General features: G+C 35.2%; 3 protein-coding genes across 13 annotated transcripts in view; 1 reads left to right on the top strand and 2 right to left on the bottom strand.

Annotated features, from left to right (window-relative positions):
• LOC145967228 (rho GTPase-activating protein 17) overlaps window positions 1–2,123 on the bottom strand; it is a 6,664-nt gene extending 4,541 nt beyond the window's left edge. For 2 of the 5 annotated variants that reach the window (XM_083091909.1, XM_083091911.1), the window contains exons 1-3: window positions 1,170–2,123; window positions 524–677; window positions 61–346 (exon numbers count right to left, since the gene is read on the bottom strand). In XM_083091909.1, coding sequence (XP_082948035.1) covers window positions 61–346; window positions 524–677; window positions 1,170–1,222 — 493 coding nt within the window. In that variant the 5' untranslated portion in view covers window positions 1,223–2,123. The remainder of the gene's footprint in view (window positions 1–60; window positions 347–523; window positions 678–1,169) is intronic. The other 3 variants (XM_083091906.1, XM_083091907.1, XM_083091908.1) reach the window with 3 other exon arrangements.
• Window positions 1,134–12,222, top strand: LOC145967232 (UNC93-like protein MFSD11). 2 transcript variants are annotated; one of them, XM_083091921.1, is made up of 2 exons: window positions 1,134–2,533; window positions 9,338–12,215. In XM_083091921.1, exons 1-2 carry the CDS (start codon window positions 2,441–2,443, stop codon window positions 10,625–10,627), a joined length of 1,383 nt encoding a protein of 460 aa, XP_082948047.1. In that variant the 5' UTR covers window positions 1,134–2,440; the 3' UTR covers window positions 10,628–12,215. The 2 variants fall into 2 exon arrangements, with proteins under 2 accessions (XP_082948047.1, XP_082948048.1); XM_083091922.1 differs by lacking the exon at window positions 1,134–2,533 and adding an exon at window positions 3,311–3,434 and having other exon boundaries at window positions 9,338–12,222.
• On the bottom strand, window positions 10,693–27,391 carry Dnah3 (dynein heavy chain 3, axonemal). 6 transcript variants are annotated; one of them, XR_014437316.1, is made up of 16 exons: window positions 27,240–27,391; window positions 26,615–27,152; window positions 26,271–26,500; window positions 25,849–26,118; window positions 25,349–25,711; window positions 25,050–25,260; window positions 24,735–24,962; window positions 20,681–24,505; window positions 19,976–20,281; window positions 14,742–19,784; window positions 14,428–14,585; window positions 13,843–14,048; window positions 12,942–13,504; window positions 12,475–12,780; window positions 11,951–12,050; window positions 10,693–11,432 (listed from the first exon to the last, which is right to left on the bottom strand). XR_014437316.1 is itself a non-coding variant. In XM_083091901.1 (14 exons), the coding sequence occupies exons 1-14, from the start codon at window positions 27,260–27,262 to the stop codon at window positions 12,484–12,486; spliced, it is 12,261 nt and encodes a 4,086-aa protein (XP_082948027.1). In that variant the 5' UTR covers window positions 27,263–27,391; the 3' UTR covers window positions 12,121–12,483. The 6 variants fall into 6 exon arrangements, 5 of the variants coding, with proteins under 5 accessions (XP_082948027.1, XP_082948028.1, XP_082948029.1 ...); XM_083091901.1 differs by lacking the exons at window positions 10,693–11,432; window positions 11,951–12,050 and having other exon boundaries at window positions 12,121–12,780; XM_083091902.1 differs by lacking the exons at window positions 10,693–11,432; window positions 11,951–12,050 and having other exon boundaries at window positions 12,121–12,780; window positions 26,615–27,145; window positions 27,240–27,329.

Raw genomic sequence — 27,391 nt, 5'->3', positions numbered from 1 at the left:
TATGTACTATGTACTGTACATAAATTCTTTGAACAGAGATTTGAAATTTAATAATTATACCAGTGCTGTGTTTAATTGCTTGAAAATATCTCGTTCTAGCGCTGTCCATGTCTAAAATATGCCGTGCTAAATTCCTTTTATGCTTCAATATATTTGGTACATCGGTATCTAAAATATGCTGCAATGGAGCAGCTACATATTGCTCAACTTTTGCCTCATGTTCTACAGTTTCATTAGCCAGTGACATTTGTACTCGTCCACATTCTACTAGCGCAAAACTCATGAGGCCATCTTCACCAGCATTTTCCAACATGGTTTGGCCAAGTATATACTCAGGGCATTTTTTCTAAGAAATAAAATAAAATTAATGTGTAATAGTTGTTAAATAAATTTAATTAAAAAAATATAAAAATTTTAATTTTATATGACATAAAATTCATATTAAATATTATACTTCAAATTTTATTCTCATTTATATTATGATATTATAATTTAAATCCACTGATAAAACTCATTTATTTACCAAACGTTTTTCCTTAAGAGCCTGGTCTTGTGTAATAGTTTGGTTCGGTGGGTTCCCGAGTCTTTTACTGAGACCAGTAAGAGCTGCTCTAATCTGTTCAACATGCTTGTCGGCAGCCACCAAATCATCCGTTAATACTTCTGTTTTACCAGCTCTGTTTGTATAAAAAATATTCTACTGATTTATCCTCTATATTTAATTGCATGAAAATCTTATCTTTTATTTTCGTGCACACTCTATTTTATCTCTTCTAATCTGTCCAATATTCATACGAGTAATCAATTTTGGAATACTTTAATCTAGAATTTATCTTGCGATAAATCACATTTTCTTTACTCGAATATGATTTGTCTATAATTTTGACACATTTCTCCTAACACGAAATATACATTTACATATTATAGAGCTTTTTTTGCTTGTAATTATAGTATTACGAGCAAAGAAAAAAGCTTATAAATATATTACAAGTACAAGTATTTTATAGCAGCAAAAAGTTATTATCTAATTTAGTGTAATATATATACAATTGATAAAGAAAGAAGATAATTGAAGATACTTGATACGATATATATAGAGTATGCAGATAGAATTTGTGGCTTGTGAACGCGATTGAAATATGGTCGACGTTTTGATCTGAGTCAGCTACCTGGAGAAGGTCTGATCGGCGAGCTGCTTCACCCGAAAAAACTGTTTCTTCATGGTTGACCGAGCTGTCGAAACTAGAAGACACTAAAATTTGTGGCACTATGCTTCGCGAACCGTCCGGATCCCGCACGCTTTTTCACACACCGATACCTCTCGATTCGTGCTTACGCTCGCGCATTCTTCGCGGTCCCTTCAACGTGCTCGCCGCGCGAGTCCGATGAGAAAACTCGGCGGAGACAGGGAGGGTCCTTCGTGTCGCGGCAAGGGCGAGTATCCGTCATGATGTTTGTACAATGATCTCATAGCCGGCGCTGAAAACAGATACGTTTGCAATTGATCTATTCTCGTGCACCATCGATAAAAAGTCCAGCAAAGTCCGGGACTAGCGCCTTTTCATCCGGCTGGATAAATTTGGGTTAAGTAAATCTAACTTTACACTTTGCTGTCCTCTTCCTTTTTCTCTCTCTCTCTCTCTTTCTCTGTTGCTCTCTCTCTCTCTCTCTTTCTAGATTATAATAGACAATGAACGAACATTTGGTTTAACCGCAACTGAAGTATCCTGCGCAATCCCGCGACGTTGACCATTGGGCCGACTGCCACGCTCTTACGTCATGTCAAAGCACCGGTCGAGTTTTTTTAAATGCGATCTTCTTGACGTTTTCCTCCGTTTTTCTCGTCATAAATTAACGTCAAGTGCAGCGAATCGCGGTTTACGTACTTTGACGCGCACCACGCTCAATCTGGAACTCACCGTTTTAGGCGCGCCTTTCCGTGATTCACCGAGCCTCGATATATATCTGACGTTTTTTTTCGTCTCTTTGACAACAATCCCCCTAGAATCCCTTTCGCGATAACACGATGGCACGGCTAATATAAGTCCGTCAAACCCGCGCAAAATCGCTCTCGTCTTCGATCACTCCCCTTTACCCTTGAGACTCGCCCAAGAATCGATCGTTCGCTCGCGCGAATCGCATGCATCCTATCGATCGATGCAAGAATCGAATGATTGAGACGCACGGACGACTCGATTGTCGATAATCGAGAAGACGATGTATCGATCGGTCTCTCGCATGATCCATCGCCAACTTCACAGCACGCCAGAGTTTACTACGTCACACGTTTTCACTTTTGCTACACATGCGGTGATCATCTGTCACGGCAACGGAGTCGTCTGCGAGCAGCTTGACCCGAAACCGCGCGTGAAACGCGAATCCATCCGCACGACGGGTTATTTTTCATTTCGTGACAGATACGCGAAATCACTCCGCAATCATGATTGTAGACAGGCCGTTTTTGAATGTATTGATCCTCAGCTTTGGATTTATGCTGGTCTTCACGGCGTTTCAAACGATGGGCAATATAGAGGTAAGAGTCGATACTGCTACATGTATTTATTATTATTGTTATTTGCATTTGCATTTTCGCATTTCCTTTACGCGCACCTCGACTATGGAAGGTTTCACAGGCGACACATTACAGTATACATATGTGTGTTTTCGAAAAATTTAGGAAATTGAAATCTTTGATAATTAAATTTATGCCTAAAGATGAAAGAATATCACGCATATTTATTTATAAATAAAAAAATTTTCGACACTTTTTAGATGATGCTTTTTCAGAAATAAACGATATATTTTTTATTATAATAATAGAATATAAGATAAGAAATATATGTTATGCCAATAATTATTCGATAACAACTGCATTCGCTTTTTTTCAAATTTACATTTGACGCGTTTTTATATTTGTGCCAAAAACATTAAAATAAAAACTCAAATAACAAACTATCGGAGTAAATTTAGCATTTGAGAGAAATAAATTTAATATTATAAGAAGTTTTAAAAGTGATATATATATATATATATATATATATATATATATATATATATATTTTTTTTTGTTATATGTTTATTATCAAATGTATTTATTATATGTGCATTACATTAATCAGGACTTATCATATTTTACACATTCAGATAATTATTTTTTTAAAATAGATAATGAAGGAAAAATTTAAAAAAAAAAATATATATATATATATAAAATTTAAAACAAAAAAAAACAATATATAGTAATAGTTATATAACACATAATTTGTTTTAATAAAGCATTTTTATAATCTGTAATATAACGTGGAGGAAGACGCTGATTTATAACACAATCTGTTATTCTCCTTGACGTGTAAGCACTGTTGAGTTAATGGAACGATTGGATAATGTCTGGTGATCAGCATCATGAGTTTGTTTTAACATGTCCAGCACGTGAGGTACGACCAGCGAAACTTTTATTACATTTAGGTATTCAAATGCGAGCAATTTATCTGAGTTATTTTCGCGTTCTTATCTTTATTCACATTAATTTGAGATTGAAAACAAGTTTGAAACTCGTGAATATATAAACATGATTTAATTAAGAATGAAAAAATAAGTAATTAATTTTGGTGAAATTAATATCTTCAAATTAAGTATTTCACTTCACAAGTGGCTGCATTATAACGATGAAATATTTGTATTATTTTGCAAAATATTAGAAAGTATAAATCGGGGACACTACGTTATCAGTCGCGCTTTAGAAAGTACCACAAAAGGCAAATAACTAACTGATCACGATCGCCAGCTGATTGGCCAGGTTGAAACGCCTCTAAATTATACAATATATTATCGATATTTTCGGCAGATTGCAAGACATAATTTATAAAATATATCTATTAAACACACTGCAACCTGTGATCTGTTTTTTTCCAATGTTTGGATCAAGTTGTTGACATTAAAAGGTCTTTGAGATCAATCTCTTATCAAAACATATTTTTTTTATTAATGCATATCTTTTACTAATACGATTTATCTCGCAATATTTCATTAATAAGTAGAGAAATGATTGTTTCGTGCTTTTTATATTTTTTTCTTATATTTCATATTAAATGTGAATCTATCTACACTTAGTTCCAAAAAAAGCGGTACACTTGAAATTTGGAAAAAAATCACCAAATTTCAAATGACGATAACTTTGTAAATAATAAAGATAGAAAGATCTATAAAAATGAAAATAAAGCTTGAAATCTCTACTTTAAAACTAGGTTCTCCGAAATGTTGCGAGATAACATTTTTAAAAATGACGGATGACGAAACGAGAACATGCAAAATTGAAAAATAATTGTTTGAGTTTGCCATGACACGTGGCGAGAATCAAATGTCGCAGGTCAATGGGGTCAAAAGCATATGATAGTACAGAGATTCCTCTTTAAAATGCTTTTTTGTTCATCTCAATACGATGATACGATTTTAAAGAGGAATCTCTGTACTATCATATGCTTTTGACCTCATTGACCTGCGACATTTGATTCTCGCCACGTGTCATGGCAAATTCAAACAATTATTTTTCAATTTTGCATGTTCTCGTTTCGTCATCCGTCATTTTTAAAAATGTTATCTCGCAACATTTCGGAGAACCTAGTTTTAAAGTAGAGATTTCAAGCTTTATTTTCATTTTTTATAGACCTTTCTATCTTTATTATTTACAAAGTTATCGTGATTTGAAATTTGGTGATTTTTTTCCAAATTTCAAGTGTACCGCTTTTTTTGGAACTGAGTGTATATTACATTATTATGAAATTTTGTTTTTTTTCTGTTACATTCTCTGTCTCAATTGTAACACTTTGTTTGTTATCTTGATTATGCAAAATCGGAGGTTGTTTTCGAAGTATTAGGTGCTTTCCATTTACATCAAAACTCAGATAAATCTCACTTTTGTCTTTCTTCAACATTCATGTTAAAGAAAGACAGAAGTGAGATTTATCTGAATTTTGATGTAAATGGAAAGCACCTATTGTGTAACATTTTTGTGAATAATCTCTCTTTCAAATGTTATACATCTATTTGAAGGAGATTTACATAATGTATTCCGCAGGTATCATAATCTGCGAACGCTCAACTATTATGTTTCAAACTGCTGGTAATATCTGTCATTTTGTTAGTCTATTAATCATTACCAGCTGCACTCTATAATATATAACGTATCTTTGAATATGCAATATCTACGAGCGATTTTTTATTAACGGGGCGTGAATAATTAATCACCGCAGCCGTACAACAATCTTTGTTTTAAATTTACCAATTACCAACGATATTTCCTATTAACTCATGAAAATCATTATACGTTAGTCAGACATTCCAAACAGTAGCATACCGAGTTTAATGATGATTTTTGTTCAGAATTTAAATTTTTAAAAGAGCAAATAAAGAAATATCATAAGTGAAAATATCATAAGTCATAATATCGTAAGTGAAAAGAAAAAAAGACTGAATGTCTTTGCATAATAAGAGAATTAATTATTCGCGTGAAAAATAATGAAATCTATATCAAATAAAATCTTCGAGTTTCTCCTTCGAAACGAAAATATTGCATAATCTTATTAAATCTTTAATACTTGCTTTTGTAAAAAATTTTTTGTTAATTGATATATATATATAGTTAATTATAGTTAATTGATATAGATAAAATATAGATAAAATTGATATAGTTAATTGATATAGATCAATATATAGTTAATTGATATCAATAGTTTGAATACTTTTGTATCCCTGGTTTAAAACCTCATTAAAAATCTCCTTTCGGAAATTAAATTTCTTTAAATCGATGTTTGTACAAATTCATTAAATTATTTGAAATTATTTGAAATAATTAGTTTAACATTACATGTGTAAATTATAAATTTTTACAAATAACGAAGCGTTTTTTCTAAACAATTTTTTACGACACTTTTTTGTGATAATTTTACTATCGCATAAATTGATGTATTTTGCATGTTTAAAGGTGAAAGCCTTACCACATCGCATGTCGGTTACGTCAATCTTTTTCAAGAGTTAAGATAATAATTCTATCTTTTAGAAAATGTTGAAGATATATAAATTCTCGATTGTAGTTTTACTATCGATATTAGATATTTTTTTACAAGATAACAGAAGCTTTATCACGAAAACGTCTTTGTACGATAATTAAACTGCATTTAGAAAAACTTTCAATGGTTGTCCTTCGCCTCATTATCTTGTATTCATTAAATCAATATTTCTATTGAGCTAATTCGATGTTAATTACGATTGGTGTTGCGTTCTGCCAGATGAATCGAACCATTACTGAATGGAAATCATTTATTACTCAATGATATTAATATTCTATTCCAATAATATCTGATTAAATTATGTAAAATGTCGGATTAGGAAGCAAGGAAAGGAATGAAAAGTGAGAGTTTTTATATCTTCGGGCCGCTTTTTTTATAAAAATCTGAATAAATTTGTTTTTCAATTATAGCTATCGTAAATTTAGATCGTTCGGTATTCGTGTCAAGTAGTATATTTGAGCTGATAAACCAATAATTGAACCAATTTATTAGTTATTTATTATTTGATACGCATATCAAATGATTGGTGTAAACTAAGTCCTCCCCCTATATCGATACTTTAAAAATAGAACTGCTTTCACAAAGGTGGTGAAGGGGAAACTTTGTGAGCGTTCATTGATGATATGAAATGCATACTAGATATGTTCCAATAATTGAACCTGCCGAAATCTGCTCGAACCGACGCAACCGATTCCCAATCGAATTTTTTGTACTTTTCACAATTCACAAAAAAATCGTGATTTCAAACATCCAGATTTTATGCAAGATCGAGATAATTCACGATTGAAAAATTTTCGACTCATCTTTTTCATGCATTTAAAAAAAAAATAAAACAGAACGCCTTCTTTCTCGGCTGATGCAATTATTCGAGGCGCACAACATAATCTCCTTTCACTTTTAGGCTTGATAGGACATGAAAGAGAAAGGAGGAGGGGATCGTAATGTCATTTATCTATGTAATGATATATTTAACAGCCACTGACTCATAGATAACTTGTGATTAATTAAAACTAAGAGATTCTTAATTAACTGATCAATATGTATATATTATTTTTATAAACAGACGTTTCCATAATTATAATAACTTTAATAAATTGGCAGAAGTAAATTAGAGACCTTTTAGAATGTCGTTTGATATGCAAGATACATCATTACCGGAAGAGATAAGTGGCGAAAGATAAGAGAGACGTTCTAAATAAATATACAATTTTATGTTATTATTTCAGATTTTCGTGCAATCGTTTAAAGTATATTTAGCTGAATTAAATTAAATTATATTTATATAAATTAAATTTTACTTTTGAAAAGAAGATTCTTCGAAAAGTATAAAAATTATCATATACACAAGTATAATGCAAGTATATAATTCTTAAATGTTTTAGATTTTTAGCATTTTTTACGTACAGATGTTTTTCTATTCACGAAGCTATAGCACGAGCTTTAAAATTATAATAATAATAAAAGCAATATAAATCTATCTATACTTTTCCAATACCAGAACAGATTTTATCGATCGTCCCTATCTTGATGTATACTTTGCACTCGACTCTTAAAAAGTTGCAAAATGAGATCGTGAAGATATTTGCTAAAAATTATACCTCACCGAAAAATCCGCTTATTTATCATTCATGTCGCTATCTTGACACAGAAAATTGTATTTTACGCGAATAAACATATTTGATTGATAGTAAGCAATCAAATTGTATAAGGATTCAAATATTCAACAAATATATATTTTAATTTAAAAATAATTAAAGGACCTATTGTTAAACATTGATTTACTTGTATATATCTGATACCATATTAATATATTATACTGCATTATTAGAAACGCGTTATAAAAAGAATCTCTAACAATATAACAACATAATAATCTCTAACAATATAAAGTAAATGGTAAGAAAAACATATATCTCTCTTTTATTTTCTTTGATATCAAAGTTTATTTGTATTTATATAATAATATCGTTTAATAAAGTTATATAATAATACCATTTAATAAAGTTATCGCTAATACGATAACATTATTAATACTGATATGATTGATTACTGATAATGTTTAAAACGCAAGCGACATTTAATGATGTTTTCATAATTGGCGACATGTTCGGAAATAAAAATAAGCTGCTACTTTCTTCTAAATGTGTGAAAAATGCAATTAAAACTATGACAACGCATTGCGTTCGATTCGTTTTTAATATGATAGTTATAAGTAAAATAATTGTGAAAACAATATTATATACGAACTTGTTAAATGTTGATGAAGTAATTAATAATTAGATTCTATTTTTCGTTATAACAATGTACACTACACTCTGTAATTACATTATATAAATAATTCTGATTTACAATTTTTATTTAATTTTTAATATATCTGTGTTTTTTATTGTGTGAAATCGTTATATTTATATAGCATTTCTAAATATTGTCTGAAACATTTCTATCAAATCACTTGAGTAATATACATTTCTAATATGATAAATTCTTTCTCAAATATTCTGTATATCTTTTTAAAATGAGCTAATGGCATTTCAAAATTTCAAATATATAAAACAATGCTCTGAAGCATTAGGTATTCTGAAATTATCCTTGATTAAGATATAAATATAGTTCTGCTTTTGTATATAAATACAGGAAAACCAGTTTCACAGGTTTAAAAGAAAATACTCAAACCATGAAACCGGTATGATTGTACATTTTGCCCTTTTTATTGGCATTTTTCGAATTCTCATTTGATCACTTTCATTTTTCGTATTATATATATATATATATATATGGGATTATTTATAAAAATATTTATATCTTTCGTTCAGAATATATTTCTCCTGCTATTTGTTAATAATTTTCTTGCGAAGATAAAAAAGAAGTATATCACTGAATTGTCTGAATTTTATTTCAATAAAATTCATAATCGAGTGAGATTTTTAATTGTATAAGGATCTTCATATTTTTATAGAAAGTATTAATATTAAGTTTAAAATTAATATTGGATCTCAGATTTAATATTAAAATTAAAAAGAAGAGAAAAGATATCAATATACACTGAAAAGAATTTATTCCAAAATTAATATTGGAAATTGACAAAATATATCCTTAGAGCAAATTTTCAGGAATATTCTGTAAATTGTAAAAAGTTTTAAATTGATCGGATAAATCGTCAGTGTAAAGAAGCAAGTTCACACAATGGCCTATACACAATGTTATGACTGCGAATAATATAGTAAAAAATATCTATGTGTTGACCTTTTTACATCAATCTTTTTTGTTCGTAGCAAACTATTCTGAAAAGCATACACGCGGAGGATAGCAGCTATAATGCCGATGCTTACATCAGCTTAGCCATAATTTATGGCGTGTTCGCGACCTGTAACTGGCTGGCGCCGTCATACATCTCAGTAACGGGTCCACGGGTAGCCATACTCACCGGTTCCTGTTGTTATGCCCTGTTCATCGGCTCCTTCTTCTGCCCGAACGAAGCATTGCTATATGCTATGTCAGCTGTTCTCGGAGTAGGCGCCGCTTTCATATGGACTGGTCACGGACAATACCTGACGGAGAATAGCGACAACGACACCATGTCTCGGAACGCCGGTATATTCTGGGCGATCTTCCAGACATCACAGTTTGCCGGCAATCTATTTGTCTACTTCGTATTCAAATCGGACACCATTGATCGTGGGCAACGAACGATCGTTTTTGGCGTGTTAACCGGCCTTGCGGTGATCGGTACTGTAGTGCTGATGACATTGAACAGATCACAGCAAAGACTATCGCTGGGTGAAGCCGAAGGGGTGTCTAGTGCCGACAAGGAGTTGAGGCTACCGGAACCAACGCGCAAAAAACCTTTAGAGGCCACGTGGAGTGCCTTTACAGATGCGATCAAACTTTTCTTCACACGAAACATGTTGCTACTGTCATTCACGTTTATTTATACGGGTCTCGAGCTTACCTTCTACTCCGGCGTATATTCGAACAGTGTCGGCTTCACCAAAGCCATGGGCGAAGGTTATAAAAGCTTGGTAGGACTGTCCGGTATTTTTATCGGTCTCGGCGAAGTCATAGGCGGTGCCATTTTCGGTATTTTCGCATCCAAGATATTCCGCAATTGTGGTGGCTGGCCAGTGGTGCTTACTGGTTTCTTCGTGCATCTCTTCGCTTTCATCAGCATCTTCCTGAATCTGCCAAACGACGCACCATTCGCGGATACGAACGACGTGGGTTTCATCAAAACGTCGCCGATCCTCGCGATGGCGGGCAGTTTCGCCCTCGGCTTCGGCGATGCTTGCTTCAACACACAGATCTATTCGCTGCTGGGTATCCTGTTCATTAAGGAGAGTGCACCGGCCTTTGCTCTTTTTAAATTCTGTCAATCAGTCGCAGCGGCCATCAGCTTTTCGTACAGTACCATAGCCGGACTGCACATACAACTCTTGGTACTACTTGTGACTATATTCTTTGGTACAGCAGCCTTTTGTTACGTTGAATATAGAGATAAAAAATCAAGAAATCCGCAGCAAATCGATTCGGCATTGGTCGATACTATTAGCGGTGATGATTGTTAATTCTAGTTAAATGCATCTTCTAGGATAAGATACGTAATAAGATCGAATACAAATGAGACATAAAAGATTTTAGAAGACAATTATTTAACATCGTCAAAGAATATTATCATGTGATCAATTGTTATATATCGTGGCCTTTCAATTTTTATTTCTCAACTTTTGGAGTACTTGTATATAAGTTGGTTTCTCTTTTAAAACGATTTATATGTATATATACAAGTTTGTCAGATATGTACATATGCATTATGTATCAGAATTGATATTCTCATCATAAAGTATTACATCGCAAAGAACTGAAAGACATTGTTTTGATGGCATCGATTTATTCGGTTATCTATAGATGTATTATTAGAGTGTAAGATTTATCAGTCGACACAATAATTTTATCTTTCTTGTGCACAAAATCGAAGAGTCTTGCATCTCGTCAGACGTTCTTTTTTGTGAGATAAGTTTTGTTTAATTGCAAAATTGGATTTATATACGCGCGCGCGCGTGTGTGTATGTGTGTGAGTGAACGAGTGTATATGTTGTTAATAGCGATTCTTGCATTATTTTTGTAACGTATTGCGATTTTGATGTTGTGACTAACTAGTCTGTAACACGAGTCTGCCACAATTCGCGTTTAACTAGTCCAGTATGCGACATTTACAACTTAAAACTCGATTAAATTATCCAAGATTAGATATAAGGATTTATTTCCTCCTTTATTTTTTAATCGACATTCACCATAGTGTCGCAACAAACATACAGATTAATTGTATGCATACAGAATATTAAAAGTCGAGCACACAATTTCTCGACAAATCTGTAAAGAGAATCAAAAACATAAAATGTAAAAATTTTTCATAGAAAATATCGAAAATTTAATTAAAAGAATCTTTAATTGATTCAAGTAAAAACTGTATCAAACTAAGACTATAAAATACAAAATAATATAAATTTGTCATTAAAATTTTGAGAAGTTTGTATAAAAATCTAATCACACAATTTTTGTGTGATATTTTTTATGAACAAGTATCTAATATGTATTTATCTCTTCTTTATATTTTATTTTCATTTAATAGATCACGAATGTGTTCCAGACCAATTTTGTGCATTTAGGACAATAGAATTAAAATTAAATAAAATGCGACTAGAAATAGTCAATGATAATTGACTATTCTTATGACAATCAAAATTTTATAAAATATTTGATATTGAAGATGTATATATGCGAGATATCGCGTAAAAGATTCCTTTATATATATATGTATATACAGAATTATATATAATACAGAATATTCCTTTTTATATAGAAAAACTGTCTTGTTCATAAACACGTACCTGATAAAGAATGATTATGATATATATTGGAAGTATCTACAATTCCGATTAAATAGGTGAATAATCGAGAATGTGATCATTATTGTTTTTATTGAATAATCTATAAATGAAATTATATGAAATATGTATAAGTTTTATCATAATAGACAATACAATGTATATACGAGATTGATGAATATTATTAATGACGGTAAGCATTATAATGCGATTGTTATTGTTAAATATATTTATAATATTGTATAATAATCATATATATTTTTTAATGTCCTAATTCTTCAAGCTTTTTTGTAAAAAGAAAATACCTGAAAGTACTCCTTTTCTTATAAATATAAAATATAATATGTATTTGCTTAAAACAATGCGTTTGTGATTTAACATATAAAAGATTGTAAATTTGTCACAAACTTTGATTTTTAAAATATTTTTGGCTAATTAATTAAATTCTTGATTAGCTATTCGATATATTGTCGCGTGAATAACGATGAATCAATTGTATATGTAATTCTCATATCAATAATTCATACTTATCATTTTTAATCATCAAGTTGACAAAGAGCAGCCACACCTCTCTTAATCCAATGTGATTCATCGATATCCGTTGGGATTAAGATATATAATATAAAATTGGAGGAATGTCCAGTAGTAGCTAATACGCCACGTCTAGCGCTTGTTTTGTATACTGGACAATGATATACGTCTCTTATATCAAATTTAATTTTTATACCAGGTTTTAACCAAATAATGGGTAGCATATCGAACATTATTTTAGGCTTAGATTCATCCAACAATCTCGTCTCTCTGTTCCATCGAGCTCCTTCCAAGAAGAGACCCTGAAAAAAAAAACCGTCGCAGATAAAAATTAATCGATAGTTTAATATAAACCAGAATGTATAATCGCTGCAATAATAGTGTAAAAATTTCAATTTAAAATTGGACTTTAATTTAAAAGTTTTAATTTAAGAATTATATGTTAGGACGAAATTTTACATACGATGATATAAACTCCATGCGAGGGAGCCGTATCGACGCTCGACTCGAACGGAGTGATCTCGAATTCGAAGTCCAAGCGATCGATCGGTATCTTATGCTTGCGAGCGTAATTTTGCAGTACTGCCGTCAAAAACGATTGTGTGAAAAAGAAACCGGATATCCAAAATACGTTGGGTGCATCGTGGTCAATCCAATTTTGTAGAAATTCCAATCTCGCCAACAAATCGTTTACATAGCTACCGAGCGGCTTCAAGCTAGAATATGACTTTTTATCCCAAGCGAGCGGCACTTTACCGATGCTCATACTAACGTAAACTTCTTCCAATTCCGATGACATCAACACCTGTCCTCTGATGGCCTTTTGTACATTGTTTAACGTTTCCTTGATGACATTGGTAAGTTCGTTGAATTTAACAAGTTCTTGACGCAACACCGTGTTCATACTGTTCATATAGAGTACTGGATATTTGTTTGATGCAGATTCAATATCGAATTGCGGTCGCATCTTTGATAGAATCTCACCGGCTAGAGCGAAAACCACTTCATCCATGTCTCTTTCAACACCTGATAAAAAACAATAAAAATTTTTATTGTAGAATATAATCATGTATTAGAGGAAATTGGTTGTGAGGAAATTACACAGTTTCGATCTTATATGATATAGAAAGATGTGTAATAATATTTGCAATTTTTTTGTAATGAAATGTTTCTCTGCAATATTTCTATAGGGATAGTTGTAGTTGATAATGCTGCATAGAGCGAAAGTATATCGAAAGCCATATAAAAATTGTACATAATAATTAATAAGCATGGCGTATAATATTAAAATTGTGAAGAGAAGAAGAAAAGAGTCTTAATAATTAAGAAACTAAAATGGAGCTATACATATATCATTTACTCACCTATTCCACTGATTTGCGGCTGAGTCAAAAGTGCACCAGCCAATAACTGTATTGCTTCTCGATTGTCCTTCGCTACGTCTGCATTTTCGTGCAAGCCAAAAACTTCCGGCATCTGATTGATAGGTAAACTACGAATGTATTTCAGACATCCTTCGTGATCGGTATCTTCTGGCATATGATAAATTCCGCTCGGAGAAAAATAATATCTGCATATAAAATATAAATGATATAAAATATAATAAATGATATGAAAAAAAGCTTCAAAAAATTCATGGACATACATTTGACAAAAATTTGGAGTCTGTTTTCTCTTAATAAAAATTGTTCATCTTTTTATAATAATCTTTTATAATTTTTTTTTATATTTTTAACGTTAAATACTTTGCGTTAAATAATTTACTTAATTACTTTTAAAAATTTTATTGAAATAAATCTTTCGAAATTAAATAAAAAACATGGTTTTCTCTCTTGTTTATTTTTGTTTAATCTTTGAATTTTATTTAAAAAAAAAATCTCAACTCCAAATTGTTCGAAGAATACATTCTTAGATTTTTTAAATTTTGTATGATGTTAAAAACGTATTACCGTATCTTTGTAATAACTTCGGAATTGTAAAAATTCTTCAACAATGAATTCAACAGGCGTCTATCTTTATCATCGGTTACCCTGCCTCCATAATTGCATTCTCCCGTCAGGTAAATCAGTGCATCAAATGGCACTTCATTATAATCATTTAAAAATAGCTAAATCACAACAAGATAGTAATTACATAATAATTTAATTTTATAATAAATTAATTATTTATATAAAATATGGAAAATAATAAAAAATAATAAATTAAATAAAAATAATAAACCAATTATATATTCATTAAATTAAAATAAAAAATTGAAGCGTACTTGCAATTGTAGAATACTGATACGTAAATCGGATTCATTGAACTCGTAAGGTATGTTCCAGCCGAGTGGACCAAAACTCCGTCTTTCCTGAACCACTGCATGGAAGAAGCATAGAGAGAATAACAATTTTCTCCATTCTACTACTTTCGTACACTCGCGAAAGAATTTAGGATCCGATATAGGATCATTCATATAACTCCGCAGTAAATTGTTCTTCAGTCCTTTCGGCGGTTCGTTCGTCATTTTAACGCTGTTCTGTAATATGGACACTGGGAATCCTTTAGATGGATAACTAGTCAGCCATATCCGAAAATCGCGATGCGTATTCTCGGGTACTATTATCTCATCGCATATTCGATCAAGTTCCTTCATCCATGAGATGGCAAGGTGGCAGTTTTGCAGAATAACCCACTCGCCGCTTTTAATGCCTCTTTCAATCATACTGGTTGCGATCGGACCTTGACCTTGACCCAGCGATATCGTCATAAGATTCTTCTTCGAAATTCCACGATCCTCGGCAAATTTTATCAGACCGGCCATCGGATCCGAACCAGGTGAGAGCACAAAGATTAATGGCGTGACGTTGTTTGAATCATCGTACGAACTCTGGAGATCGAACGGCGGCGGCTCCATGAACGATACGCCCATATGATGAATGATGAACGCTTGAACAGCAGCAACCAGCTTGTCCTTCCTCACGCATCTCAGAATCACGAGTTTTCTCAAGCTCTCGCCCTCATGCTCGAAGGGTGGCGGAAATGGATGCTCTTGCGGATTGGACAAATCGTAATACATTTTCCACTGTGATATATTGGACTGGAAGGACTCTCTTAATTTTTCGAGACCCGGTAAGAGGCTACTTCTCACGACTTCGGACCAGGATTTGTCGGATAACCATGAAGGGTCAGGATTAGGATAAGGATTATCAAGGGCTATTCCACCTGTCAATAAAAATACCCAGAGATCTTTCTCCAGTTTGTGAGCAGCACGTAGCAGACCGACGCAGAGGACCAAAGAAAATATCAATTTGTCCTTTTCAAATAGAGACCGACATACATTTCTATAAATGCTCGCAGTGAAGTACGAATTGAGACTATTCATTCGCGTGTCTAGATCATCCGATTGTTCGCTATGAGCTATTGCCGTGACATAGAGATGCAGAAACCACGGTAATGAGTACTGATACATAGGATCAATATTGGCCAATTCGGAGATACAAAAAAAGAGAACCGCTCCGTGTTTCGAGACCGGCTGGTAACCATTGCGAGCTTTATCTATTTCCGCTGAAGTTTTCATTGCGATCTCCTGTTTCGCCTGAATATCTTCCGATAGAACCTTCGAAGTGGAGAGTATCTTAATAGCAGTCTCGTCTTCAAGTATGTTACCTTCCGATGTCGTGAGAACTTCCAAGATCTTATCCTCGATCTCCTTCAAAATCTTTCTGTTGTTTGCGCCTTCTACTATTAATTGATTTTTCTTCTCCTCTAAAGTTGGTAGCTCCTTGGCTACGACTATACCCAACAATTGATCCTGCAGACCTTGAGGTGTAATCATAAAATTCAATAGAGTTACCTTTACCGTGATCTCGGGCAAGTAATGCGGATTTCGAAGACGTGTGGTGATGTAGAATCGAAAATTTGGATTGTACTCCAATACAGTCTCACCGAACTTCATATATAGCACTCCGCGTTGTTTGTATATATTTTTCAATAATACAGGCTCTAAAATCGCGTCGATTTCTTCTAGAATATTCTCCAATAATACTGGAGTTCCTAGCTGAATAGAAGTCTCCATCACTCTTACATAATTAGGATCCGTGAGTTTAATCACTGTCAGCTTGTTTGGCTTTTCCATGTTTTTTATCCACTTGTTCGCCTGATTCTGTGGATCTATCATGAGCGGCCAGCGATCAGCATGCTTCACGATTATTCCGTTTTCTACTGAGAAGTTGTCAGCCGGTAGCCCATGAATAGTCCAGCCTCTAATTTCTATCGGTTCGCCCAATATATCGATCAAATTAAATTTGGTACTACACGGTATAGCTGCATTCATACAAGAAGCATGCCATTGATTGATCAATTTGTTTCTATATTCCACTGTGAACGCTCCCAGATAAGCTACCATCCCAGATGATAGTAGAACGTCTCCGATCACGTTACCTAGACTGGCGCCCAGTTTATTAGCAGTCTCACTCCATCTATTCTTTTCACCACTCAGGCCGCCAAGTAGCTTCTCTGCCCTTTCCAATTTCTGTCTGCAATAATCAATCTGATCCTCGAGCTTCTTCTTCTCGCGCATACATTCAGCGAACTCATCATTCAGAGACTGCAATTTTTGCGTTACCTCTTGCAGTAGAGCTCTCTTTTCATTGAGCATTTCCATCTGCGCGGCCAATGCAGCCTCGGCTTCCGCCAGCATCGCTTTCTTTGGTGCCACAACCTTAATTACACGATCGTATACTTCCATGGCACGCACCCATTTGCAGAGACCTTCGCAGGCGGTGGAGACTTTCTTAATCGCTTCCGGTTGGAAGCTTCGATCATTTATGAACCTTTCGCGAATGCGTTTCATGTATGCGGGCGGTATATTATCCTTATCGAAGTTTTTCAAGTTTTCCAAAAACTTCATGTCACCTAGAAGCTTGATCGACGCGGGCCAATAGTCATCTATCATCTGACCGGTGATTGGATCCTGAACTCGGTCCGGTTTTACGCCTTTCAGTACACAAACTGCCTCCATCACTAATCTAACACCAGCTGGCGGACTCTTCATCGCCTTCACGATTGTGATGTCTGCCGGTTTCAGAGTATCTAATGCCGCCAGGGCAGATTCTAGTGCTGGAGTAGCTTCTGCCAAGTCACTTTCACAATCATCTTTGATAGCCTGTGCCGCTGCTGCCGCTTCGTTTGCCAAGGCTTCGTCGGCCGCTACAATTTCCTTTTTCGCTTCCACGTTGATAGTGTCCTGTTCGATTCGGATCATCAGTTTGTCGCTCAATTGTGACTGCGCCAGTAATTTGGGTTGCAATTGTTGTAGTTCGTCCTGCATAATCGCCACTTGGCCGGCGGCAAAGTCTAGTTTCTCTAAACCGGTTTCATAGCGATTCTGTTGAATTGTGATCTGTTCGATCTTTTGCCCGTACAATCTATACAGGGATTTGATTAACTGTAGGAAACTAGTAGGTGTTACATAATAGCGTCTGCCATATGTCAAGTAGTAATCCTCGCTTGTTATGGAGACGCTTGTATGGAACTGCTTGCAAATTTGCACGCATTTCTCTCGTAATTCCGAACCAATATCTAAATCTCTCAATGACATCCTGGCTACTCTCTCGAGGGCATCTTCCGGCCATAATGTATACCAATCGATGGTGCAACAATTGATGAGTGATGGAAACATTCTTAGACGATTTCGAAATGCCTCGCCTATCGGTGACATTGTCAAAATTACATGAAGATTTTTTTTTATCCTCTCAATAAAGAGATTATAGAGCGCCATCGGCGTTGTTTCCACCTTTTTACCGCCACTCATTTCTCGCGCCACAGTCGTCATTTTTTCTAATATCTCTGCCTTCTCTTCTACCGCGTACAAGTTGGGCACATCTGCAGTATTCAAGATCATGTTGATATCCTCGATAAAAGACTCATCTTTGATTTGATGATCGCCGAAGATGAAGACGGTAGGTTTGCCATCGCAACCGACGCGCAGTAATAAGTATTTTAGATCCTCTCGCCATTCAGGCATTTCATAAGTCTTCGTGATCTCGATTTGCTGTATCAAATATTCGCACATACTAGTCGCTAGTCTGGCACAAGAGTTGCGACCGGAACCGCCCATTCCAACGAGCAGGGCATGACCGTTATCTTGTAGCAGTACACGAGATATGCGAGAGACATGTTCGATGGCGTATCGAAACAGCACCAGATTCATTGGCGTCTGCGAAACTGCATTATATTCAGCCAGATAGTAATCCATCTTTTCCTGGAGATCTTCCAGATCCGTTATCTCATCATATATTTTCGGATCAGCGTCGGGCTCAATGTAATTGCCGAAGAAAAGATCGCGAATGTGAGAACTTGTGATCATCTTCTCACCTGGCTTCAACAAATTGGCGAGCACCTTGTCCAACGGCTGGCGCAACTGATCATAGCACGTGTATCGCACCATTTTAAATAACGTTTCACGATCGGTGTCATCTATCAACCTATCATGAAAAACTCGATATATCTCATGAATCCATAGCCTAATGAGTTTGTCGGGATCTCTCATTCTAGCAGCCGGCACAAGAAGCACACCGTTAATAACTCGACTAAAATCACGCAAGTTGAACTTGTAATGACTTTTTGATGGTATCGGCAGAAAATTTTTAATGGCTCCAAGAAATATATCCAGGGTAGCATTCACCATCATTTTGCTCAACCGTGAAACCTCCATGATGAAGCCCTTTGCGAAGTGCCAATCGAGAATCGATGAAAAGATCTTCGTCATCGTGGCTTCTTCGAAAGAATCGATGCCAATCACGTGCATATGACGAATGAATCTCGGCGTCACGATATTCGAGCCGCCTCCGGGTGGTACCATAGCCGCGATCAGTAAAATATCTACCAGATATAGAATCGAGGTATCCTTCGGGTCAAACCAGTAGCCATGATCTATCCATTGACGAAGTAGTTCTATAGGCGGTTGAGCGCCGTAGATTTCTACTTGAGGCATGCTGAGATCATCTACAAATAATACACACTTTTTTCCCATAGTGGGTCCATAAACCCCCTTTCTCCTTCTATCCAACTTTGACATGACTATTTCTTGTGTCAGCGGCGCGTTGGTACGAGCGCTAAAGTTTATAACATTCTCCAGAAATTTCTCCCGAGGCAATGACATGAGATAATTCAGTACGATAGCGGACTTGCCAGTGCCCGTTGGACCCACAAACAAAATCGGAATTGATCTGTGCATAAATTGTTTGATAAAGAAATGCTGAATGGATGTTTCAGTTGTCTGGATGATCAGCTCGCTGGCTTTCGCTGTTGCTGATAAAGGTGCCTGAAAGGTGTGTATATATTTTAAATATTAATTATTTTTATTTTTCTCTATGGATTTTAAATATTTTAGTTAAAGATTAATTTTTATCTTTTTCGATAAAATAATTAAAAATATTAACATAAAAGTTGTTAGAACATTTCTTTTCAGATTTCTTTACTCGTTTAATATATGCGCTTGTTTCTTTTTAATACCTGCTGCATAGTATCTATCCAAGATATCCAGCAGCCATTGTTTCTCTTATCGTAAATCCAATCGTACACCGTGCCTCTATCAGGAAAGATTTGTTGCTTTGTCAGCTTAAATACCTTCGGCTTAGGATACTCGTCGATATTACCGAGTAATAGTTTTCGCAAATATACATCGAAAAGTTTTCTGCTGCCGCTTAATAATGTTGAACACATGCCCCAAACCATACTGAAGAGTAACACGCACTGAAGCCACACTGTACTCACTTGTGTTTCTTCTGCTAACATCATACTGAATACCCTTGTAAAAGACTATTGCAAAAATATATTAAAATATATATTAAAAAATTATATATATATATATATATATATATATATATATATACACATATACATAATTAGTTAAAATTATTATATGTTAGAAAGAATATATTAGTTTATATATACGAAATGTATTTCTCGTTTTTTTTACTATTAAATCGACTTTAAGCAAAATAGTTTTATAGAAAAGAAATTGAAAAATTTGTTACTGATTGATAATTCTATTAATTAATAATAAACAATAATTTTTTTTACAAATTCAATCTTCAAACTTTGAAAACTATATAATTTTGTTTTTAATTTTATTTGACAAACTTTTCGTAGCTTTTGACATTGTAATAATATAATAATGTGACGAATGAAATATAAATTTTATAATCAACTACTTACCAGAAACATATGTATTTCTGATATATCGATAAAAGTTTTACAATTATACTCAATAAAACGTAATATCGGCTCGGTTAACCATTCGATGAGTTCGATAACAAGTTCATACTGTTCAAACAATAATTTTTCCTTGAGATGTTTCTTGTAAGATTCGAGGATAGGTAACCAACCCAATTGAGAAGGTTCCATGTAAATCATACCGCATCTGCTGACAGTGGCTGGTGAAGCGTGTTCGAGATCAGCCGGCTCGAACATCATGCTCATCTTGACAGACATCTGTATAATTTCGCCGGACATTAAGCAGAGTTTTTTATTATCATCCAATACGGTATTCATGCTCTCTATCCAGATCGCATCTACCGGACCGTCAAATACGATCCATTTGCGTTCCAGCGAAACAGATTGCGCATATTCGCGAAACGTATTGGCTAATATGCCATCCTTCCACTCGTGTGACAATGGATCAAAGCTACCATATAATTGATCCAGCGTGATGGCCTTAGGATTGATCACTCGGTAAATTGTACGGTATTCCCGCATCGTAGCTTTTCGTATACCCGATAAATCACCTAGGGCGTCAGCTAACGTTTGATAAGCCTGAGTCTTTCCGCTTAAAGCCATACCGACGATCATCAGACCGTGTCGTACGAGTATCATTTCATAGATTTGCACAATTTTCTCCAAGTACCAATCAGTAGCCTGTAGGTTCCGTTTCTCAAGATTTACTTTTAACATATTTATTAGTTCGCCACGTTCCGGTTGAGGTAGATGCACCTCCGGGAAAAGATCTGTGTAAATACCATTGAAAAGAGAAACATCCTGAGACAGAAACTTAGGCAGATTGACGTCGACGATGGCGCGAAGAACTAGGATGGACTCGTCCTGTTTCGGATATTTAAGTTTCAAATTACCGGCCGCTATTAGCACGGTCTTGACAGCTCGCATGCCATAATCGTAGTGATTTTGTGAACTTAGTTGCTCGGAGCACAATTTGTAGGTATGAACAATTTTCTCCGCAAGATTCTTGGCATCCATGAAGCCGTACGAGTATAAAGTGATCTCACCAATCATGGCGTAGTCCGGTACCATCATCGCCACCGTTCGGAACAGAGCTTTCAGATTATCTGGTAGTTCCTGTCGACCGGCATAGCCCGGATTCATCGTTATGATGACATTGCAAGTGGGATTCAATTTTAACTCAGTGCCCTCGAATACAAACTTATCCAATTTCATGCTTATGGCCATCTGTATCGATAGTATCTGTTGCGCGATTACTGAAAGTACTTCCAAGTCAATCCTGTTGAATTCATCGAAACACGCCCAGGCTCCGGATTGTGCGATACCTTTAAAAAATTTGCCCATCGCTTTGTAATCTAGTCCTTCGGAGCAGTTGAACACAATGCATTGCTTAGCCACGGCTTTGGCGAGATCCTTGGCTGTTTCCGTCTTGCCAGTACCTGCAGGTCCCTCTGGCGAACCACCGAGGTTCAACTTCAATGCACCCATCAGAGTCCTATAGCATCGATCTGTCAACGGTGTAATTACCAATCTAGATGTGTTACCAAGATACTCAAAGGCATACATAATGTTAGTCGTAATCATAGAGACAGTGATACAGTCATCCAACCAATAATAGCGCAATTGCGCTATCCAATTAAAGTCCAAGGGGTTGTCTACTTGCTTGTCAACCAGCAGCTTCACCACGTCTCGAGCATGTACATCTATTACTATTAGAGCATTCAATGTTATTCTGGCACCAGGTTCCAATTTGCCGCGTACAAGTGCTACGATGTCTTCTATCTGATCGGTGCATTTGTGCAAATAGGACGCCGTGGTGCGATCCTCGAAAGATTCGTATACCTCGCTAGTCCAATGTATCTGACTACTACAAATGATAATCTGACCGGGCCACGAAAGCACCCATTCCTCGCGTATGGCCTCGAAGTAAGCGATTACACTCTCCTCGGCTGTGTCGCGCAGCGAAATTACCATAAGTTCCTCTACTTGACATAGCCATCTCTCAACCATACCTTTCGCATCAGCGGGATAAATCTTACCGCTCAAAGGCACGTATTCCTCTTCAGTCGACAACATACCAATAATCTCTTCGTCTTTGGTGAAACGGAGCTTGCTTATACCCTCAAAACATTTTCGTAGATGAGGTTGCACTCGCTGCGGATCTTTAGTCTCGGATAGGATTTCCAGAAGCTCATCGTTCGACAGAAAGAAAAATCGCGGGAAGAATAAACGTTTCTTTTCCAAGTAATCGTTCAGACCTTTCTGGATTTCCTCGAGCAGCGAGTTGCAGAGCTTGAATTCCTGCAGCATATTTGGCATCGCAGTAGCATCGATCACTCGTTTATTATCCGAGACGTACAACATAATGTTGCGCCAGATCTTATCGATTCTACGGAAGTTTCTCGACTCGGTTGGCATCTGACGCATAATGTCTTCACTGCTGAATATCGGTTCTAGATACATCCACGTGGATTGACAAAGCAGCCACTGATCGATAATGTCTTGCATCATTATCAGCTTTTCTTCCCATTGTTGCATTTCTTCTTCAAACGCCTTCACAAAAGGCGAACCGCGCATAGTTTGTGCCTTGAGTATATGATCATCCAGCAACATTTGTATGTCGTCCACAGCGGTTAGTATAGCCACCCCAGTCTCGCGATAAAGAGTTAACTCGAAGTACACTTCTTGCCATTCTTCCTTCATCTTTTGCAAATTTCGCTGCAGAGTATATTCTTTTGTGGCCGCTAAAGCTATCTCTTCCAACTTAGCGATGTAAGCAGGTAGACCATATTCTATCATCTCCGATAGATTGCTAGTGTCTGTTGGTATTATCGTCAAGTCGACAATTTTGCTAATTGCTTCCCAATGTCGGGCTTGTAGACCCGGTGTGCAAATAGTTTGCAACACTGGTATAAATTGTCGGAATTTTTCCACTTTACCGCGCACCATTTCGGCAACGCGCCTTGCGCCCGGCACTTCCGTAAGTACGCGCGACAGTTTATACAGAATTCGCCATGTGTTTTCGGTCTCCTCGCGTACTTGCTCGGCGTCTAAACCTATAAACGGACCATAGAACCATTTATCATAATTTCGGTGAAAATCTAGAGCAGTGTGCCATAGCTTGTCAAAGATATCCACTGTATTAGACATAGTTGGCAGCTCCATGTACGGGCTCAGTTCCATGTCGAGCAATCCCTCCTCTTCATTGATCTCCTCGGCTTCTTTACGTATTTCTGCCATGGTCGTGGAAATATGTTCAATTTCCTCCACGGCCTGCTCCATTTCTTCCATCGTAAGAACCGGCGGATCCTTCCGTTTAAATTGCTCGATCGCTAATTGCATCGTATTTATCTTTTTCTCGAAGGTGTCTCGTCTCGTGCGAAGCAGCGTTTCCAAGAAATCTTTTCTCATTATCAATCTGTTGCTTGCCAATTCCATCACAACTTCCATTTCCTTCGGCCAAGTAATCGTGCGCGAGTTTAAATAAATGTCCTCGTCTGAAAGTGGCTGGTAATCGAAGAGAAACAGTGTCAATTCGATCGAACGGGCCAGTCGTCTTTTTAGATTAAACATCGTTGTATCACGGCTTTCGCACAGATAATTGTATAGTTCGACCACTTGCTGCGTTGTTTCTGGCATTTTCGAGATATTCTCCGCTATCTCATCAAAGATCGAACACAATTCGCGATTATTGACTCGTAGCTCGTCTGCGAAGAAATTGCATATTCTACTTCGAAGCGCGTGTAAAATTTCCCTCATTGTATCATTCACAGCACTACAATCGATCTCGATCATGTTCAGTGGGACCTATTGTAAAGAAAATATCCAAATTATTATTTGATTATTAATCTCTGAAAAGCAATTACGAAAAAAGGCATAGCATTATAAATCTTTTTCTTTTACTAAAAATTTATTTATATATTTCAAATGTTAACTATATTAACTAATAAAATGATTTAAAAAACTTTTTGAGTTTTCATGTCGTATAAAAAATGCTCTTCGTAAAAAGAAATTTTAAATTTATTTATAAACTTACCTTACATCGAAACATAGAAATCTCTTTTCGCAGAGTGTCATATGCTTTTATCTGTTGCTCGAAGTCTCGCAACAATGGTACAGGTTCGAGCTTAAAAAAATTATTTAATTTCTTTTCAGCTATTCCGCTCGTAATATACAGCAAGTTTTCGTAGCATTTAAGATAACTATCAGGACCAGTTATATGCTTAGCGATCACATCCAATACGTCGCTGATGACTTTTAATACCTATAATGATGGTTACCATATAATACAATTAACATCAATTGCTTTGCATTCGATAGAGTTTTGTATTATAATACGCGCAATAATTACCATATCTTCAAAGCGCGAGATAGGGAATAAATAACTTGTCTGCTTTAATTCCGGAAATAGAATGGTTTCAATCTTAGGTATTGTAGCGCCCACCTTAATGATTGTATCGAAACATCGCGAGATCGCAGTGTGCAATTGCAGGATGTTCGGCCTGCAGCGCAATTTCGTCGTGAAGAGTTCCGGTTCCACTTTCACCGTTATGAAAGGAGTTCTACAATATAATTTATATCATATTTGAATTCATTAATAAATTGACAAGATATTTCATTTCTGTATATCTGAAAAAAATCGATTCTTACTCTAGAAATTTGAGTTCTTCATAATTCCCTTCGAACGCATTACCAGCTTTGTACTGCATAAAAAAGTCTCTAAAGTCTTCCAATGTTTCCGTTATCATAATTCGTAGTTGCTTTGATAACAAAGAATTAACGCTGCGAAAATATTTTTCGATCATCGCAGTGGACGCATCTGGCCGCATCTCAAAGAATTGCGACCAAGCGTATTTCTTCTCGAGGAAAATTTCTGCTACGTCGGCTAGCCATTCTTTAACGAGAACATCGGTGGCAGCGGCACATAGGGCATTCAATTTCGGTTCGATTTCCGCAGCCGGAATGGGGAATGTGCCGAAATCTTGAGTGCGAATAATTCTTGTTTGACGATATCTAAAATAAAAGACTTATTAATCCAATAGAAAGAAAAATATTTTATTTATATTTTTAATTATAAGTGTTTTTTTAAGACACAAGAAAATAGAAAATTCTTTTTTTTTTTTTCTCGTTGACTCATTGCATTATCTCACTTTGAAAACCATAGATCGCGGATGTCCCTCAATATCGCATTTCCAATAAAAAGACAGTGTCGCATCAAATGATCTGCAGTGACCTTGGATTGATGCCAAGGTACTGGTGAGCGAATACATAAAATGGGAAATTCGATAGGTAGAATTTCGATAGATAAACGTTTTCGTTCATCGGAATCCATTAGAATATAATCCACTATTGCACTTCGAAGGCTTTGCTTATAATCATCAATTATTTCTGGTTCCAAATCTTTTATTATTTTATTGAAACTGGAAAATACATATTTCTATTTAATAAAGTCATTCTATGAATTTATTGCAATTATTAAATTATACAGCATTTTTAAAATGATTTAAACTGTTTAACAAAATATTAATAATCAGGTTCTTTATTATTTAAATATGATGAGAAACATACTTACTCTTTACATTCTTGCAATTTACCAATGATACGTCTCTTTGCTGCATCAATATTAGTATAATCATATGGTTGTAAATGATGATCACTTATACAATAATCTCTGAGATAAACTACTTTAGCAACATCCTCGGTTGTGGCCATTCGCGTTTGTTCCTTGTCAATTGCCACTGTTAATTCGGTTAATTGTTCTTCAATGGATTTTGGAATTTCTGCCTCGACGTAAGGTACAATCTATAATGTGATGCTATATTCTGCTATATATTTGTTAGATCAATTAGAAAAGATATTCATATATTTTTTCGAAACATTTATTTGTAAGATTTACAAAAAAATATTTCTTATTACCTCTCGATCCAATTTTTTTTTCATTATCCTTCCCTTATGTATGTACAACTCTTTCCTTTTCAAGGCTCTGGCCTTACGAGTCTTTTTCTGCAGCCACGTGCCATCTGCTAAATCTTTCAAACTAACTATATTCTCAGGCAGGGAATCGCATTTCTTTTCCGCTGCAGCAGCAACTCTTTGTTGAACTTCTTTGTTATGTCGTTCTATAAGAATGCGAGGTGGAGTTGCAAGTATTTTATCAGCACTGAGAGGATACCATTGTGCAGGTTTGATTTTGCGTTTCGTCAAGATTCTGGCCCGATGATGATATACACTAGGTGTAAAGATACTGCCTATACTATCGGTAGGTTTCACATAATTGTGCCAATGTTTGTATGGAACAGTTTTCGTCCATGAAGACTCTTGTATCAACTTTGGCTTTTCCTCAAATTGCAATGCTTTCGATGTTTCAGGCAATAAATAATCCATATGTTGTGCTACCGTATTTAGCTTGTCCAAGGTTCCACATGTTTTCTTTTCTTCAGCCATATCCTTATCACTCAAATTAGTAAAGATGCAAAATTATATATAAGAAACAAGCAGCTTTTTTGATCACCATTAGCAAATATTGCACATAATGTCTTACATTTTTGTCGCATATATAGTCATATACTATTGTTTGATATTTCTATTTCTAGAAAATATACAAAAATAAATTTTCGGCAGAATTAAATATATATCTATAACTCTTAATATATAATAGACCCCTGTCTAGAGAGAGAGAGAGAGAGAGAGAGA

Source organism: Camponotus vicinus, unplaced genomic scaffold (genome assembly GCF_025532165.1).
Source record: "Camponotus vicinus isolate PSW18456_S1 unplaced genomic scaffold, iyCamVici1.0 SCAF_2, whole genome shotgun sequence".
Taxonomy (NCBI): domain Eukaryota; kingdom Metazoa; phylum Arthropoda; class Insecta; order Hymenoptera; family Formicidae; genus Camponotus; species Camponotus vicinus.
Note: the sequence above shows the minus strand (reverse complement) of the source record. Positions and strands in the feature narration are given on the sequence as shown.

Excerpts from the sequence above, each read along its gene's own strand:
- LOC145967232 (XM_083091921.1), top strand. The coding sequence starts at position 2,441 with ATGATTGTAGACAGGCCGTTTTTGAATGTATTGATCCTCAGCTTTGGA. Across the intron at positions 2,534-9,337 it reads AAACGATGGGCAATATAGAG|CAAACTATTCTGAAAAGCAT; the intron begins GTAAGAGTCGAT and ends TTTTGTTCGTAG.
- Dnah3 (XM_083091901.1), bottom strand. The coding sequence starts at position 27,262 with ATGACTATATATGCGACAAAAAT. Across the intron at positions 26,501-26,614 it reads AAAAAAAATTGGATCGAGAG|ATTGTACCTTACGTCGAGGC; the intron begins GTAATAAGAAAT and ends ATCACATTATAG. Across the intron at positions 13,505-13,842 it reads GCCGCAAATCAGTGGAATAG|GTGTTGAAAGAGACATGGAT; the intron begins GTGAGTAAATGA and ends GTTTTTTATCAG.